The following is a 15,944-nucleotide window of genomic DNA, read 5'->3' as shown; positions in this document are numbered from 1 at the left end:
TTTATTTATTTATTTATTTATTTATTTTTAAGATTTTATTTTTTATTTATTCATGATAGACATAGAGAGAGAGAGAGGCAGACACAGAAGCAGGCTCCATGCTGGGAGCCCGACGTGCGACTCGATTCCGGGACTCCAGGATGGAGCCCTGGGCCAAAGGCAGGCGCTAAACCGCTGAGCCACCCAAGGATTCTCCCCCACTCTTTTTTTTTTTTTTTTTTTAAGATCGCCTCATCTTTAGATCCAAGCTAGGACCAGGTTCCAGGGCAGGGCTGAATTGGGTTCTAGGCTCTTTCCCTTTAGTGATCTCCCATTTCTCTCTTTACAGCGACTCTGGTCTCTAGTGGGATTCAGTCCCTGGACCCTGATCTCTCCCTCCTGAAGTCATTGCTCTCCACTATGGACCAGGCTCCCCAGGGGTCTCTCAGTCGCTCACAGTTCTCTGCATTTCTGGCCAATATTTCTTCTTCCTTTGAGTCTGGGAGAATGGGGGAGGGACCTGTGGGGGAGCCCCCACCTCTCCAGTCCCCTGCCCTCCGGCTCCATGACTTCCTAGTGACACTGAGAGGCAGCCCAGACTGGGAACCAATGCTAGGGCTGCTGGGGGATGTGCTGGCACTGCTGGGGCAGGAGCAGACCCCCAGGGACTTCCTGGGGCACCAGGCAGGTGTGCTGGGTGGACTCGCAGAGGTGCTACTAGGAGCCTTAGTTCCCATAGGACCCCCTACCCCTACCCGGCCCCCCTGTATCCGTGATGGGCCCTCTGACTGCGTCCTGGTGGCTGACTGGTTGCCTTCTCTGCTGTTGTTGTTAGAGGGTACACGCTGGCAGGCCCTGGTACAGGTGCAGCCCAGTGTGGACCCCACCAATGCCACAGGCCTTGATGGGAGGGAGCCAGCACCCCACTTTTTGCAGGGTCTGTTGGGTTTGCTCACCCCAGTAGGGGAACTGGGCTCTGAAGAGGCTCTTTGGGGAGGTCTGCTGCGCACAGTGGGGGCCCCGCTCTATGCTGCCTTCCAGGAGGGGCTGCTCCGTGTCACTGATTCCCTACGGAATGAAGTCTTCTCCATTCTGGGGCAACCAGAGCCTGATGCCAATGGGCAGTGCCAGGGAGGTGAGTGCTGCTAGGTCTGGGGCTGGGCTGTGGCAGGGCAAAGAAGGGGTGAGATTGGGGTAGTCTTCTTTCTTACTCTTTCCTTCCTAGGCAACCTTCGGCAGCTGCTCTTATGGTAAGTAACTCTCTTACCAGGAGAGGAGTTCTGATTGGGCCTGGGAAGTCATCAGACTCCAGAGTAGAGGAGGAAACTGATGGGAGGGGGGTTGTTTGGTGGTTTTGGAATGTGACTATCTGGGTTGGTATCCCAGCTCTACTTTTGCCTCAGTTTCCCCACTTATAAAATATAGATAATTATTAGCTACCACAGAGTTGTTGAAAGGGATTGAACGGGTTGAGACCGTATGTGTAAGCCACCTAGAACTGTGCTTCCCGCATAGTGTTTAATAAATGTTACCTAATAAAGATGGACTATGGAAAGAAAGGATGAGACTGGATTCTTCTGTCCCTTACTATTTCAGTATACGTGCTACTGAAGTGAGCACTTTTACTATTCAATACAACAGTGCCAGAGCATAGTTAGACTTACTCAGTTGCTGGGCAGATTTCCTGATATGAGGCCAACCAAGGGTTGGATTTAAGCTACCTAAAAGCATATGAAGAAAGGAGAAGGAAGGGAGCCAGGTGGACAGAGGGAACTCCAGCTGGGCTGCTCCTAGATGATTCTGTGCTTTGACAGGACAGATCTCTCTCCCATTTCCACCATTCCAGTATTTTTAAAAAGATTTTATTTATTTATTCATGAGACAGAGAGAGAGAGAGAGGCAGAGACACAGGCAGAGGGAGAAGCAGGCTCCATGCAGGGAGCCCAATGTGGGACTCGATCCCAGGACCGTGGGATCATGCCCTGAGCCAAAGGCAGAAGCTGAACCACTGAGCCACCCAGAGACCCCCGACCATTCCAGTATTTAAACCAGTGACACCTATGCTCCCAGGGACCTTTTTGAAAAGCCTATGCTTGCCACCTCCACGCAGGGCTCTGGGCCAGGGTCAGAATGTTCAACTGGACGAAATGTGACTGACCAGATGCTGCCTCTACACCCAGGGGCATCCGGCACAACCTTTCCTGGGATGTCCAGGCGCTGGGCTTTCTGTCTGGATCGCCACCCCCACCCCCTGCCCTCCTCCACTGCCTGAGCACGGGTGTGCCTCTGCCCAGGGCTTCCCAGCCCTCAGCCCACATCAACCCTCGCCAACGGCGAGCCATCTCTGTGGAGGCCCTCTGCGAGAACCACTCAGGCCCAGCGCCACCCTACAGCATTTCCAACTTCTCCATCCACTTGCTCTGCCAGCACGCCCAGCCTGCCACCCCGCAGCCCCCTCCCAGCACCGCTGCCGTCTGCCAGACAGCCATGTGGTATGCAGTGTCATGGGCACCAGGTGCCCAGGGCTGGCTACAGGCTTGCCATGACCAGTTTCCTGATCAGTTCCTGGAGGCAATATGTAGCAACCTCTCCTTTTCAGCCCTGTCTGGTCCCAATCGCCGCTTGGTAAAGCAGCTCTGTGCTGGCCTGCTCCCACCCCCCACTAACTGTCCTGAAGGCCTGCCCCCTGCTCCCCTCACCCCAGAGGTCTTCTGGGGCTGCTTCTTGGAGAATGAGACTCTGTGGGCTGAGCGGCTGTGTGGAGAGGCAGGTCTGCAGGCTGTGCCCCCCAGCAATCAGGCTTGGGTTCAACATGTGTGCCAGGGCCCTACCCCAGATGTCACTGCCTTCCCACCCTGCCATGTTGGACCTTGTGGGGAACGCTGTCCAGATGGAGGCAGCTTCCTGATGATGGTCTGTGCCAATGACACCATGTACGAAGCCCTGGTGCCCTTCTGGCCTTGGCTAGCGGGCCAGTGCAGGATAAGTCGAGGGGGCAATGACACTTGCTTCCTAGAGGGGCTACTTGGTCCTCTTCTACCCTCTCTGCCACCACTGGGACCATCCCCCCTGTGCCTGGCCCCAGCTCCCTTCCTGCTTGGCATGCTATCCCAGTTGCCACGCTGTCAATCCTCTGTGCCAGCCCTTGCCCATTCCACACGCCTGCACTATCTCCTGCGCCTGCTGACCTTTCTCCTGGGTCCAGGGGCCGGAGGGACCGAGGCCCAGGGAATGCTGGGTCAGGCCTTGATGCTCTCCAGTCTCCCAGACAACTGCTCCTTCTGGGATGCCTTCCGCCCAGAGGGCCGGCGTAGTGTGCTGCGGACAGTTGGAGAGTACCTGGAACGGGAGGAACAGCTGACCCCACCGGGCTTTGAACCCACTGCCAGTCCCAGCTCCGGTATAACCAAGATGGAGCTGCTGGCCTGCTTCAGCGTGAGTGATCCGCCAAGTCGAAAACCCCTGGAACAGAAGGAAGGGCCTCCAAATGAATTCTTTAATACTGAGAGGATAATATATAATATAATATACTGGCTTAAGCACATAGCTCTGGAGTCAGTCAGGCTTGGGTTCACATGATCAACCTTGGACAAGTTATTTAACCTCTCTGGGCAATATTTTTTTGATCTACAAATGGGGGAGAATAATATAATAATGATAATAATGATGCCACTTTTTTAGGGTGGCTGTAAGGATTACATAAGATAATACATGCTGTGGAATTATGTATCTAGAAGGATATATAAGATGCAATAAATTTTATCATGTTTTTCTTTCTAACCTTTTGACTCTCCCCCTTTCTGCTCCAGGAAGGAAAACGATCAAGTTGGAGGGTTCTAATTCTGTAGAATTAGAAATTGAGAATTGGAGGCTGGCAAAATATAGGAAGATAAGGCAGAAATGAGAAAAATTCAGGGCAATTACAAACTGGAAGACTTGGAATCTGGGTTCAACTATGTCACATAATAGTGCAGTGTTAGGCAAATAACTTAATTTAGGTTTTCTGGGTTTCTGTGTCTTCTCTGTAGAGTGAAGGGGCTAGAATATATAAATACCATAATTCATTCACAGTTCCATGTTACAAGTAAGGTACTGTGCTAAGTTCTGTAGGATATGGGAAGAATCCTTACTCCATGTTAGGACCCATCTTTCTCAAGCCCTACATCCAATGAAATGAGATTAGACAGGTTCGTAGTAATTTGGTTCAGATCTCCAAGTACTTATTTATTAAGCCAGCAATGGACCTGGCATGGAAAAGGATACAGGAGACATTAGAGACATCATCCCTGGCCTAAAAGAGTTTAATATCCGAGGAGACACACATACTAGCTTCAGAGGAAGGACAAGCATCCTAGCAAGTGGAGTTGGAGTGCCTGGGGAAGCTTCAGGAGGAACAGAGGAGACAGCTTTTGGCATCTTGTCTGTCTCCCCACCAGCCTGTGCTATGGGACCTGCTCCAGAGGGAGAAGAGTGTTTGGGCCCTGCAGATTCTAGTGCAGGTAACAGACGGAGGGGCACATGGGTGGACTGGGTAACAAGCATGGCCTGAGGCTGCTGCCCAGTGAGGCCTCTTCCACAGTAACCTCTCACCCCCTAGGCATACCTGCATATGCCACCAGAAAATCTCCAGCAGCTGGTGCTCTCAGCAGAGAGGGAGGCTGCTCAGGGCTTCTTGACGCTCATGCACCGTTCCTGGGCCCAGCTGCAGGTGGGCATTGAGAGAAGGGGAACAAGGGTGGAGGGAGAAATCTGGGAATCAAGAATACCTGGAGCCCAGTGTGCAGAGGGCTTGCCCAGTTGAAGGAGGAACCTGAGAGGAGATGGCAACGATACTGAGTATTTCTTGAGCCAGCATCCATTTCTGTGTCCCCACAGGTACCACCATCAGAGGAGCAGGCCCTGGGTCGCCTGACCGCCCTGTTGCTCCAGCGGTACCCACGCCTCACCTCCCAGCTCTTCATTGACCTGTCACCACTCATCCCCTTCTTGGCTGTCTCTGATCTGATGCGCTTCCCACCATCCCTGTTGGCCAATGATAGTGTGTAAGGACCCCACACCACTCCTGATCCTGTCAGGGTCAGACCAATCCAACCAGCCTAGAGCAGCCCCTTACTGAGATCCTCTCTGTTATAGTTAGGGAGAGTCTCCTTCTTGTCTATGACAGTAGGGCTGCAGAGAGCCAGGGGGGACAACAGTTTGGAACAAGGCCAAGGGCTAAGACCCATTACTCTCCCCAGCCTGGCTGCCATCCGGGATTACAGTCCAGGAATGAGGCCTGAACAGAAAGAGGCTCTTGCAAAGCGACTGCTGGCCCCTGAGCTATTCGGGGAAGTGCCTGCCTGGTCTCAGGAGCTACTGTGGGCAGTGCTGCCCCTGCTTCCCCACCTCCCTCTGGAAAACTTTCTGCAGCTCAGCCCTCATCAGGTATGATGTGATCATCTTAACGTGACTAGCCCAGGAGTCAATAGCATGTCTCCTGGTGAGCTCCTCCCCACAAGTGTCCCACAGTGACCCCAACACAAGCTGGCCCTCCTCATCTCAGATCCAGGCCTTAGAGGATAGCTGGCCAGCAGCAGGTCTTGGGCCAGGGCATGCCCGACATGTGCTACGAAGCCTGGTGAACCAGAGTGTCCAGGATGGAGAGGAGCAGGTACGCAGGTGAGTGGTTGTGGGACCAGTAATGAAGGCCAAGCTACCATGGTGGGTTTGGGTCCAAGGGAGGAAGGGGCAACAAAGTAGGCAGTGGCCCCCAGCAGTATAAGACTCCAGGACAGAGGCCTATCTATGGCACCCATATTTCTTAGTTTAGTGGTCAGAGTGCCTACTCTGTGTACCAACATGGTCCCCACCTTAGTGCCAGCTTCTGTGACCACATGAAGGCCAGCTTCGATGCCCTTCTCAGGCTGGGGCCCCTCGCCTGTTTCCTGAGTCCAGAGGAGCTGCAGAGCCTGGTACCCTTGAGTGATCCAATGGGGCCAGTAGAACGGGGGCTGCTGGAATGTGCGGCCAACGGGACCCTCAGCCCACAAGGACGGGTGAGCTCCTTGGCAGAGGCCTACAAGACTCCAGGCTTTCCTTGGGTCTGTGTCAAAGACTGGTCCGGTCATCTCAACCAAGTTTGAGCACCACAATGCTAGCCCTCCCCTGACCTCTGCCTCCTCTTTTCCTTTGTCCATGGTCATTCTTATCTGTTAGCACCTCTTCCTGACCCTATATTCTATGACACCCCAAACATACCCTTTGACATCTTAAACCCAATCTGTCCCTATACCATCCTTGGTTCTAAGCCCTAGCCCAGGCCCTGGGAAATCCAGATGTGGGATTAGACAAGAAGCTTAAGGTTCACTTGTCTTTTCTCTCCAGTCCCAAACCTTCTTTGGTTACAGGTGGCATATGAACTCCTGGGAGTGTTACGTTCATCTGGAGGAGCTGTGCTGAGCCCCCTGGAGCTGCGAGTCTGGGCCCCTCTCTTCCCTCAGCTGGGCCTCCGCTTCCTGCAGGAGCTGTCAGAGCCCCAGCTTAGAGCTATGCTTCCTGCTCTGCAGGGAACCAGTGTCACACCTGCCCAGGTGGGCCTATCTCACTATCTGGCATCTATCCTTCACCCCTGGGAACCAGGGATACCATCAGGTCCTCTGGAGCCCCCTTTTTCTCTGTCCCAAGGAGGACTACCTTATCCCCCTTTCTCTGATCAAGAAGAGCAGAGAGCCAGGCTAGTCACGGGTATGGGGGGGTGTGTGTACAGAGGGAGCTAGAAGTTTTGGAGGGTAGGCCCTGGGGACTTGTTTAAAAACCTGGCTGCCAGGACCTGAGAGCTGTTGATTCCTGTCCTATTCTACTTTAGGCTGTTTTACTGCTTGGGCGGCTCCTCCCTAGGCATGATGTGAGTAGCAGCAACTTCTCAACATCCCCCAGAGGTTCCTGTCCCCCTTTCCCTGGCCCCTGCATCTACCCCCTTTCTTCCTACTAAGCTCCTCATACTTGCCGCCTTGCTATACTATGATTGTTGTCTTCCCTACCACCCTGCCTCTCTTCTTCAGGACTCTTGTCTCTCTTGCTCCCCAGCTTTCCCTGGAGGAACTCTGCTCTTTGCACCCTCTGCTGCCAGGCCTCAGCTCCCAGACACTCCAGGCCATCCCTCGGCGAGTTCTGATTGGGGCTTGTTCCTGCCTGGCCCCTGAACTATCACGCCTCTCAGCCTGCCAGACCGCAGCGTTGCTGCAGACCTTCCGGGTATGGGAGTAGCAGGGAGGATGAGACACTCAGGGATGTGGGCTCTGGGTAAGAAGGAGGGCATCTTCCCTGTGGCCAGGGAAGGCCTCCCAAACCTCAAACCTCCCCACTTCCTTACACACACACTCACACATACACACACTGCCAATTCTCATGCAGGTGAAAGACGGAGTTAAAAACATAGGTACAACAGGTGCCAGCGCAGCTGTGTGTATCCCTGGTCAGGTATGTGTGGGATCTCCCAGCTAAACTCCTTTCCATGTCCCAAGGCAATTTCCTATGGCTGGTGCTGCCTCACACACTCCCCTGGCAGTGGCCCTGAGAGTCCATGTTGGTTCTGTGCCCACCAACACATTAGCAGCTCTGATCCATACTGGCCCAAAGCTAGAAGGGTCTGAGAAATCTTCTAGGCCTGCTTTCAGAGAAAGAGAACAAAGCTCAGAGAGACTAAGGGACTTTAGTTCAGCAGGTGCCTAAATAGCAGCAATACTTGAGCACAGCCATCTTTTATATAAAGGTTCTCAGGTGTGCACTGCTCTAGTGGCACATGCCATCTACCCTTATCCTAGCTTTGGTCCCTTCCTGATCCTGTGGTGCCCCTCTTACCTATCACTACACTGCTACAAACCCCACAGCAGCCCATCCCCACCACTTGGCCAGACTGCCTGCTTCCCTTGCTCCCACTAAAGCTGCTGCAGCTGGACTCCGCAGCTCTTTTGGCTAACCGAAGGCGCTACCGGGATCTGCCCTGGTCTGAGCAGCAGGTAATTCTCCCCACTTACCCCAGAACTACCCTCTGTGTTCCATCTCTTTTACACATCAGCTCTAAATTGGGTACATTATCCCAAGCATCCTTTATAATGTGATTTGCTTTGCTCTTTCCTTCTGCTCGCTCTCTGTCTCTCTCTCTCTCTCTGTCTTTCTCTCTCTCTCTCTTTCTCTTTCAGAGAGGAGTGTGCATTTGGGAGAGTAGGAGGCTGGTGGGACCCACAGGGTGAGGAAGCAGGATGGGGTCCAAGGCCCCTTAAGTCCTTGGGTAAATATCTCTGCTGGGGAGCTGCTCTTCTTTCTTTCTCTTGTAGGCACAGTTTCTCTGGAAGAAGATGCAAGTGCCCACCAACCTGACACTCAGGAATCTTCAGTGAGTAGCTTGTGCTGAGCAGTGAGTTTAATTTGACTAACATTTTTTTGAGCACTTAACCATGTGCCATATACCACAGGATAAGCAATGGGAGATGTGCAGATGAATGATGCATAGTCCCAGTCTGTGGGCCTTCTCTTGGCTCCTCCTGCCTTTACCCTCTTGCCCTCCCACAGCATCACACATATCCTGACTGGTTTAAGGAATACGGAAAACCTGGGTTCAGTGCCAGCCTGAACATGTATTAGTGATCTTGGGCAAGTCACTTAACCTCTCTAAGCTTCGGTTTTTTCTTCTGTAGAATGAGAATTAAAATAGTACCTACCTCATAGGATGTGGTTGTGAGGATCAAATGAGATAAGGCATACAAGGTACTTAATATAGTGCTTGGCCCCATGCAAGCTCCCAATAGACATTTGCTGTTGTCAGTTTAGTTCAAAGTGACCTCAGAACCACGACTAAGCAGTAATAAACAAGAATAAGTAAGTGTCACCTAACTCCCACCCACAGTAAAAGAATCACAGACTTCAGAATCTGAAGACGTAGCTCTAGATTCAGTTTATCATGTTTGTAATAGAATGATGTTGAGAATATCAAACTTGACTTCTGTGAATGTTTCTTTTCCTCTCTGATAAGCAGTGATGATGTGAGGAGCCAATGAGAATATCTATGGAAAAAGATTTCTCAAAACTATAAATTACCATAAGTGAACATCTGCACTTGTGTCGAGAGTGTTGATACAAGGAGCAGACAGACCATGGCATGTGTTGAATGAGCATCTATCTACCCACACATCTACAGGGCTCTGGGCACCCTGGCAGGGGGCATGTCGTGTGAGTTTCTGCAGCAGATCAACTTGATGGCAGACTTCCTTGAAGTAGTGCACATGATCTATCAGCTACCCACTGGGGTTCGAGGGAGCCTGGTGAGAGGGGTGCTTAGTTGGAGCAGGGAGGCATTAGTTGGAGCAGGGAGGCAGGAACCCTGGGTACAGAATCCAGTTCCCGTGCTTAACTCTGTCCTGACTTGTTTCCTCACCCTACCCTATAGAGAGCCTGTATCTGGGCAGAGCTACAGCGGAAGATGACCATGCCAGAGCCAGAGCTGGCAACCCTGGGGTCAGAACTGAGTGGGCTAGACACCAAGCTACTTCTGGATTCACCGTAAGTGCTATGACTACAGATTCTGGCTTCTTAAAAGTCTCAACTTGAGGTAGAAGATCTGCCCTTAGGAAGTGCCCTTAAGGTAGTGGTTTTCTGTCTGGTGGTACCCTGACATCAATGATAGCCCAAAGTGGAGGATTCTATTCAAAATTGCTCTATGTTTTGACTGGCTCCCAGAACATGGCCTCAACATGGGACAGCTGAGGGTGCAGGCAACATTGTGATGTGGCCTGCCAAGCAGTCATAATATAATAGAGGCCACATTAATAGAGATAGAATATCCAAACTGAGGGAGGCAATGGTCCAATTCTGCCCTAGAGGATTGTAGTGTGCTTAAGCAACATGTTGTCACTGTGTTCAGTGGCATACAGAAAGAGAATATGTATGAGATATGGTAAATGCCTTCAATACCCCAAAGGCTACCAAATAAAAGATACATTGGCATGTTTCTGAATGGCCGTATTGGGCATCACAAGGACCAGTGGATAAAAATCAGATTTTTGCAAAATATAAGGAAAATTGATGTAGTTAATTCCCAACATCAACTATTCAAGAGCTGTTCAAGCCTAGGCTGGATGGTCCTGTGGCAGGAATGTTGTAGAGCATGTTCAAGTGTGGCTGAGGATTGTGGGGAGAGAAAACTCATAAACCTGAGTCCTCCTGACACAGACTCTAGGAGTTTATGAGTATCTCTCACATAGGCTTCTTTTTCCATTTTACCCTCATCCCTACCCCATTGCCATCTGAACTGTAAGTCAGGGTAGAAAAAGGATCGTGTTAGTCTTTCTAGGGATGAGGTGATGGTAAAAGCACTTGACTCCATCCATTTTTATAGGCCTTTCCACAGATTTTGGTGTTTGTGCTACGTGGCCTAGTTCCAGTTCCAGAATTGGCAACTCTAGATAAGAGTATAAAATATCACTTCTGATTTTTTGGGCAAAGGGACCTTAAAAAAAGCCATTCAAATCTGTTTAAATTTATTGGTTTGTGGAGATAAATTAGAATTCCAAGGACCTAGATAAGGTGAAAGATCCTAGACCATGAGCTGGAAGACCTGAGTTCTTCATTTATGAAAGAGCGGTAAGAAAAATACCTGTCTTACCTCAAGATTTTGTCATAAGGATCAAATGAGAGAACACCAAGAAGAACTTGGTAATCTGTGTAGCACTATGCCAATAAGAGAGGACCTCCTCACAAGTAGAGGAAGGGTGCCACTGTGGAAAAGAGGAATTGGGAGTAAGATCCCACCAACTCTGTGAGCCTGTTTCCTAATCTATAAAATGGGGGGAAATTTTAATGATATTTAATATTTGGGGCTTTTGGTTCCATGAGATGGTAGACTCATTGGTCATTTCTTCTCAGGAAGACTAGAAATATGTCACTCCTATTGTTCTCTCCCTTTAAACACTATGGTGGGAATTGCATCTGGAGCAATTTAATATCAGATCCTGTCTAGGACCATAAGGTTTGGTCTGATGTGTCTGGGCAATATGGCATTCTGTGGTCCCTTTTCAATAAGGTTCATTTCTGAGTGCCCCTGTTGTCAAATTGCTATAGGATCTATTTGATGGATAGACTGTCCAATGAATCTATTATGTTGATGGTGGAGCTGGTACGAAGAGCTCCAGAGCAGCTGCTGGCACTGACCCCACTCCACCGGGTAGCCCTGGCAGAGAGGGCACTACAAAACTTGGTAAGAGTCCAACCTACCAGACTCAGAGCTGCTGCCTGGACAATTTTTACCTCTCAGACAATGCTCTCTGTCTTCTAGGCTCACCCCCACTCCTTTGCTGCTAAACAGGTTCTTGTCCACAAGGCCCTAGCCCCTAGATCTACCTTTAGGTTTCATTCCTTGGAATGGAATGCCTTCATATTTCTTGTCCACATTCATTGGAGTCCTAGAAATCCCTTGGATTCCATCTCCTAGCCTTTTTGCCTCCTCCTATCTGGGCTCATTATTTAAGAAAGTGAACAATGGCAGTGAATATCATAGGGTCTTGAGTTGGGAGATGGAGGGAGAGAAAAATCAAAGGTTTTGGTGTCTTGATCAAAGAGTCTGGTCCTCTGAGTCAAAAATGCATTGTCCCAAGGCCTGATGTCCCTCTCCAGGCTCCAAAGGAGACAACAGTCTCAAGGGAAGTGCTGGAGACCTTAGGTCCCTTGGTTGGATTCCTGGGGATAGAGAGTACACGACGGATCCCCCTACCGATCCTGCTGGCCCATCTCAATCAGCTGCAGGGCTTCTGCCTAGGAGAGCCATTTGCCACAGAGCTGGGATGGCTCCTATCACAGGAGCCTATTCTGGGGTATGAAACTTTGGGAATTTCCAATTCTATCTCATCCTATACCCACCCTCTTAACCACCATCATCAGTAGCAGCTCATTCAATATGCTCAAGGTTCCTTGGAACCCTAAGTCCCTAGTCCTAGCATGTCCCCTTTTCCCCTTCTTTTCCCTCACAGTTCTTTCAGCTTCTCAGCCCCTATCTTCTTCCTGTCCCCTAGGAAGCCAGAGTTGTGGAGCGAGGGTGAAGTAGAGCAAGCTGGACGCCTAGTACTCACTCTGTCTACTGAAGCTATTTCCTTGATCCCCAGGGTGAGGTGAAGGAAGAAGGGAGGGAGTAAGAGCAAAGGGGACTGGTGACCTGGTTCTGGGGAGCTGAGGCCAAGGAGGCTGAGGGCAAGGGATGTGAAGTCTGAATCTGGGGGAAACTGCTAAAAAGAAACAGGACTTTGGAATTACAGCTCCACAGCTGGCCCTGACCTCCCCAGGTCTCTGCACCCTCCATCTTCCTTCTCACACAGGAAGCCTTGGGCCCAGAGACCCTGGAGCGGCTCCTGGAGAAACAGCAGAGCTGGGAGCAGAGCAGAGTTGGACAGCTATGTGGGACGCCACAGCTTGCTCCCAAGAAAGCAGCCTTGGTAGCTGGGGTTGTACGACCTACTGCAGAAGATCTCTCAGGTGAAACTACCCAAATATTCATATGTCTATCAGGGTATATAGGAAAGAGTTTCCAGCAATGTAATCAGAAGTCTGGGCTCTAGGAATGCTGTGCCCTTTGAGCAGATTTGCACACTTTCTGCTCTCTGGGCTTGGGTTTTTTAATCCATAAACCACAGTGGTTAGAGTGATGATCTTCAATGTCTTTTCTAGTTCTAGGGTTCTATAGCTCTGGAAATTTAGAACCCATTGCATTTTTAGCCCAGGACTTCCCTTTTCCTATTCTCTTATCCCTGTTAACAGTAACCCAGCTCTAGGCTTGGCTCAATGCTAGAGCATGAAGCTGTCTGCTGGGAAGATGCTTAGGATGTAGGAAGGAGACACTGTGGGGCCAGAGACCTAGGATCTGATCTAGACCTGCCATGAAACCCTTAGGAAACCCCCCTCAGTCTTCCATTTATATGAGGGGCTTGTCCTCTCTAGTCACTTGCTCTAATATCCTTTGAGTCCTATAATTCTCACAATATAGTAATCCTTTGGCCCCTACTGTCCACATTGCCCTATCCAAAGGTTGGAGGAGTCATTCAATCTATAGATATCTCTCTGGGTATAGTTTAATTCTACACTGACCCCCTATGCCTGCCTTCCCGCTTCAGAACCTGTGCCAAATTGTGCAGATGTACGGGGAACATTCCCAGCAGCCTGGTCAGCAACCCAGATTGCAGAGATGGAGCTCTCAGACTTTGAGGACTGCCTGGCATTATTTGCAGGAGACCCAGGACTTGGTCCTGAAGAACTACGGGCAGCAATGGGCAAGGCAAAACAGGTTAGGGATGGAGAGGCCAACATGAGGAAGCTGGTTGGGTATGGTATGGGACACAAGAGAATGGATAACTGGGTAAGAAGTGGGAAAAATAGGAGATTAAAGAATTAGAGTTTGGATCCTGACTAGGAAGTCAGAGGGGATGAATATAGAGGAAAGGAAGCTAGTACAGTGGAGAGAGGGAAGAAAGCAGTGGTTACCAAAATTTACAGTGTATCAGAATTATCCAGAGAACAGGTTTTTAAAATGCTGATGCCAGGGTCCTGTGCTAGACTCACTGAAGAATCTTCTGAGAGCTCTGGGCATCTGCATTTTAACAGGCATTCCCACTGAGTCTGGTGTACACAAAAGTTTAGAACTCATGGACTAGAGTCTGCTATTCTTCCCTAGCATCTTTCAGTAACACCTTGGAGGAACATTAATCCAATCCTCATTTTACAGTTGAGGAAACTAAAGATCCTGAGAGGCAAATAATTTGCTTACAGTTATACAGCTAAGGTCAGAGACATGATTAAGATCCATCATTCTGACTCCTAGACCAATGCTTTTCCATTCACATTGTTCCTCTCTTTTTCCTAGTTGTGGGGTCCTCCCCGGGGATTCCGTCCTGAGCAGATCCTGCAGCTGAGTCGGCTCTTAATAGGTCTAGGAGAGCGGGAACTACAGGAGCTGATCCTAGTGGACTGGGGAGTGCTGAGCACCCTGGGGCAGATAGATGGCTGGAGTTCTATCCAGGTAACACCTTCCCTTTTCCTACTACTTTCCAAATGTCCATTCCACAGAGCCTGGCCCCCAGGTCACCTAAAGCCCAAGGAATTTTTTTCCATCACCCTGTCTGGCCATTCTTTCTATTTTTAAATACCCTGTACTTGTGGTGTTAGGGACTCTGTGATTGATTCGCTTTGAGGTCCTGAACATATAAAGCTCCCTCCTGCCTATCTTCCCCTGGCCTTCTCTTTTTTGGATCCTCAACTTCCCCCATGGCTATTGGATCTTCAGGTCTTAATAATATAAGTATGTAATCCAGTAGCACTTGTCACTTCCCTAATCACTTCCTCATCCATGAATTCCCCATTTATTTCCTTATTCTGTGCCCTCCGTCCCCACCTCAGCTCCGAGTTGTGGTCTCCAGTTTCCTGCGGCAGAGTGGCCGGCATGTGAGCCACCTGGACTTCCTTCACCTGACTGCACTGGGTTACACGCTGTGTGGACTTCGGCCAGAGGAGCTACAGCATATCAGCAGTTGGGAATTTAGGTCACTTGTGAAGGGAAGGGTGTGGGTGGTGGTGACAATATAAAGATAGACTCATGGGGTTGTCCCATGGAGAAAGGGACCTCATTTGAAGCCATCTATATTCCCATCTCATAACTATGGACCCTATCACTGTGGCTGAATCCTTCTTCCTCCAATCCCACTTTTCCACAGCCAAGCAGCTCTCTTCCTGGGCAATCTGCATCTCCAGTGTTCTGAGGAGCAACTGGAAGTTCTGGCCCAGCTCCTTGTGCTGCCTGGTGGTTTTGGCCCTGTCAGCAACTGGGGGCCTGAGATCTTCACTGAAATTGGCACAATAGCAGGTAGGGAAGCTGGACCACTGCTGGTACTAGTTGTCAGTGGTTGGTTTTTGCAGGACAGCTGGATTGGGTGGAGGATTGCTCTGGAATTCTTAAGGTGGGAGTCTGAGAAGGTATTTAGAGGTTGGAGATGTGTTTGGAAAGATGTATGGTAGGGTATTTTGGGAAGTTGGAGAAGGTCTATAGGTTTGAAGAGAAGGGGGAAAGCCTGTACAAGGCAATGTTTAGATGCCTATCCCACTTGCTTCAACAGCAGGGATCCCAGACCTGGCTCTTTCAGCACTGCTGCAGGAACAGATCCAGGGTCTTACCCCTCTTGCTATTTCTGTCATCCCTGCTCCTAAATTTGCTGTATGTATTGATGGGCTGGGATGTGGGGTGACCAAAAAGAGCCAGGGCCCAGTGGGGGCTAGAGTGGTTATACCGATTCCTATCCTCACCCCCAGGTGGTGTTCAGCCCCACCCAGCTATCTAGTCTCACAAGTGTTCAGGCTATGGCTGTCACTCCTGAACAAATGGCCTTTCTGAGTCCTGAGCAGCGACGAGCTGTTGTATGGGCCCAGCATGAAGGGAAGGAGAGCCCAGAACAGCAGGGTGAGTTTTCCAAATGCATAACCTGACCCTCCAACTCCTGACTGAGGATCTGGCCTGGAACTTGGTGCTATCTCATAGAACCCACTCAGGGAGATCCCTGGTGTAAAGGGGTCTAGGCATATATTTTCCATATATCAATGGTTCCTGGGGAAAAGAGTTGTAATATTCCTCTCACTCTGTCTCATTATAGGTCGAAGCACAGCCTGGGGCCTTCAGGACTGGTCACAACCCTCCTGGGCCATGGCATTGACCATCTGCTTCCTTGGCAACCTGATATGAACCTGTCTCTACAGTTAAAGAGAGAGATTATTGAGAAAGAAACTTTAATAAAGTGCAAATGGAAACGCATTCTAATTATCCTCAGGGAGCCAATGGGGAATATGGGTAAAATGCTAATGCTTTCCACCCACCTGAGAATCAGTGTTCCTGGCATGCCTTATCTGGAGTATTCTTTTCATCATAAATAACCCCACAGCTTCTTTTCCTTTCCTGGAGGCTA

General features: G+C 50.0%; 2 protein-coding genes across 2 annotated transcripts; both read left to right on the top strand.

Moving 5' to 3' along the window:
- Window positions 1–309: 309 nt before the first annotated feature.
- On the top strand, window positions 310–1,668 carry LOC111093265 (stereocilin-like; the record flags this gene model as incomplete). Its single annotated transcript, XM_038581104.1, has 2 exons — window positions 310–1,114; window positions 1,205–1,668. Coding segments are annotated over 2 exons (834 nt in total), but the record flags the coding sequence as incomplete, so codon positions are not given.
- On the top strand, window positions 1,459–15,793 carry STRC (stereocilin). The gene is made up of 27 exons (XM_038581103.1): window positions 1,459–1,462; window positions 2,141–3,414; window positions 4,416–4,478; window positions 4,577–4,687; window positions 4,855–5,021; window positions 5,217–5,403; window positions 5,522–5,637; window positions 5,834–6,014; window positions 6,366–6,548; window positions 6,824–6,862; window positions 7,045–7,212; window positions 7,372–7,437; window positions 7,848–7,976; window positions 8,295–8,353; window positions 9,155–9,278; window positions 9,404–9,516; window positions 11,074–11,209; window positions 11,626–11,822; window positions 12,021–12,111; window positions 12,321–12,477; window positions 13,113–13,282; window positions 13,859–14,014; window positions 14,392–14,534; window positions 14,706–14,854; window positions 15,105–15,202; window positions 15,298–15,445; window positions 15,636–15,793. Exons 1-27 carry the CDS (start codon window positions 1,459–1,461, stop codon window positions 15,722–15,724), a joined length of 4,518 nt encoding a protein of 1,505 aa, XP_038437031.1. The 3' UTR covers window positions 15,725–15,793.
- Window positions 15,794–15,944: the final 151 nt, after the last annotated feature.

This window comes from Canis lupus, chromosome 30 (assembly GCF_011100685.1).
Source record: "Canis lupus familiaris isolate Mischka breed German Shepherd chromosome 30, alternate assembly UU_Cfam_GSD_1.0, whole genome shotgun sequence".
Classification (NCBI taxonomy): Eukaryota; Metazoa; Chordata; class Mammalia; order Carnivora; family Canidae; genus Canis; species Canis lupus.
Note: the sequence above shows the minus strand (reverse complement) of the source record. Positions and strands in the feature narration are given on the sequence as shown.

Coding starts and splice junctions, on each gene's coding strand:
- STRC (XM_038581103.1), top strand. Junction 11,210..11,625: donor AGAGGGCACTACAAAACTTG/GTAAGAGTCCAA, acceptor GTCCCTCTCCAG/GCTCCAAAGGAGACAACAGT. Junction 12,112..12,320: donor CTATTTCCTTGATCCCCAGG/GTGAGGTGAAGG, acceptor CTTCTCACACAG/GAAGCCTTGGGCCCAGAGAC.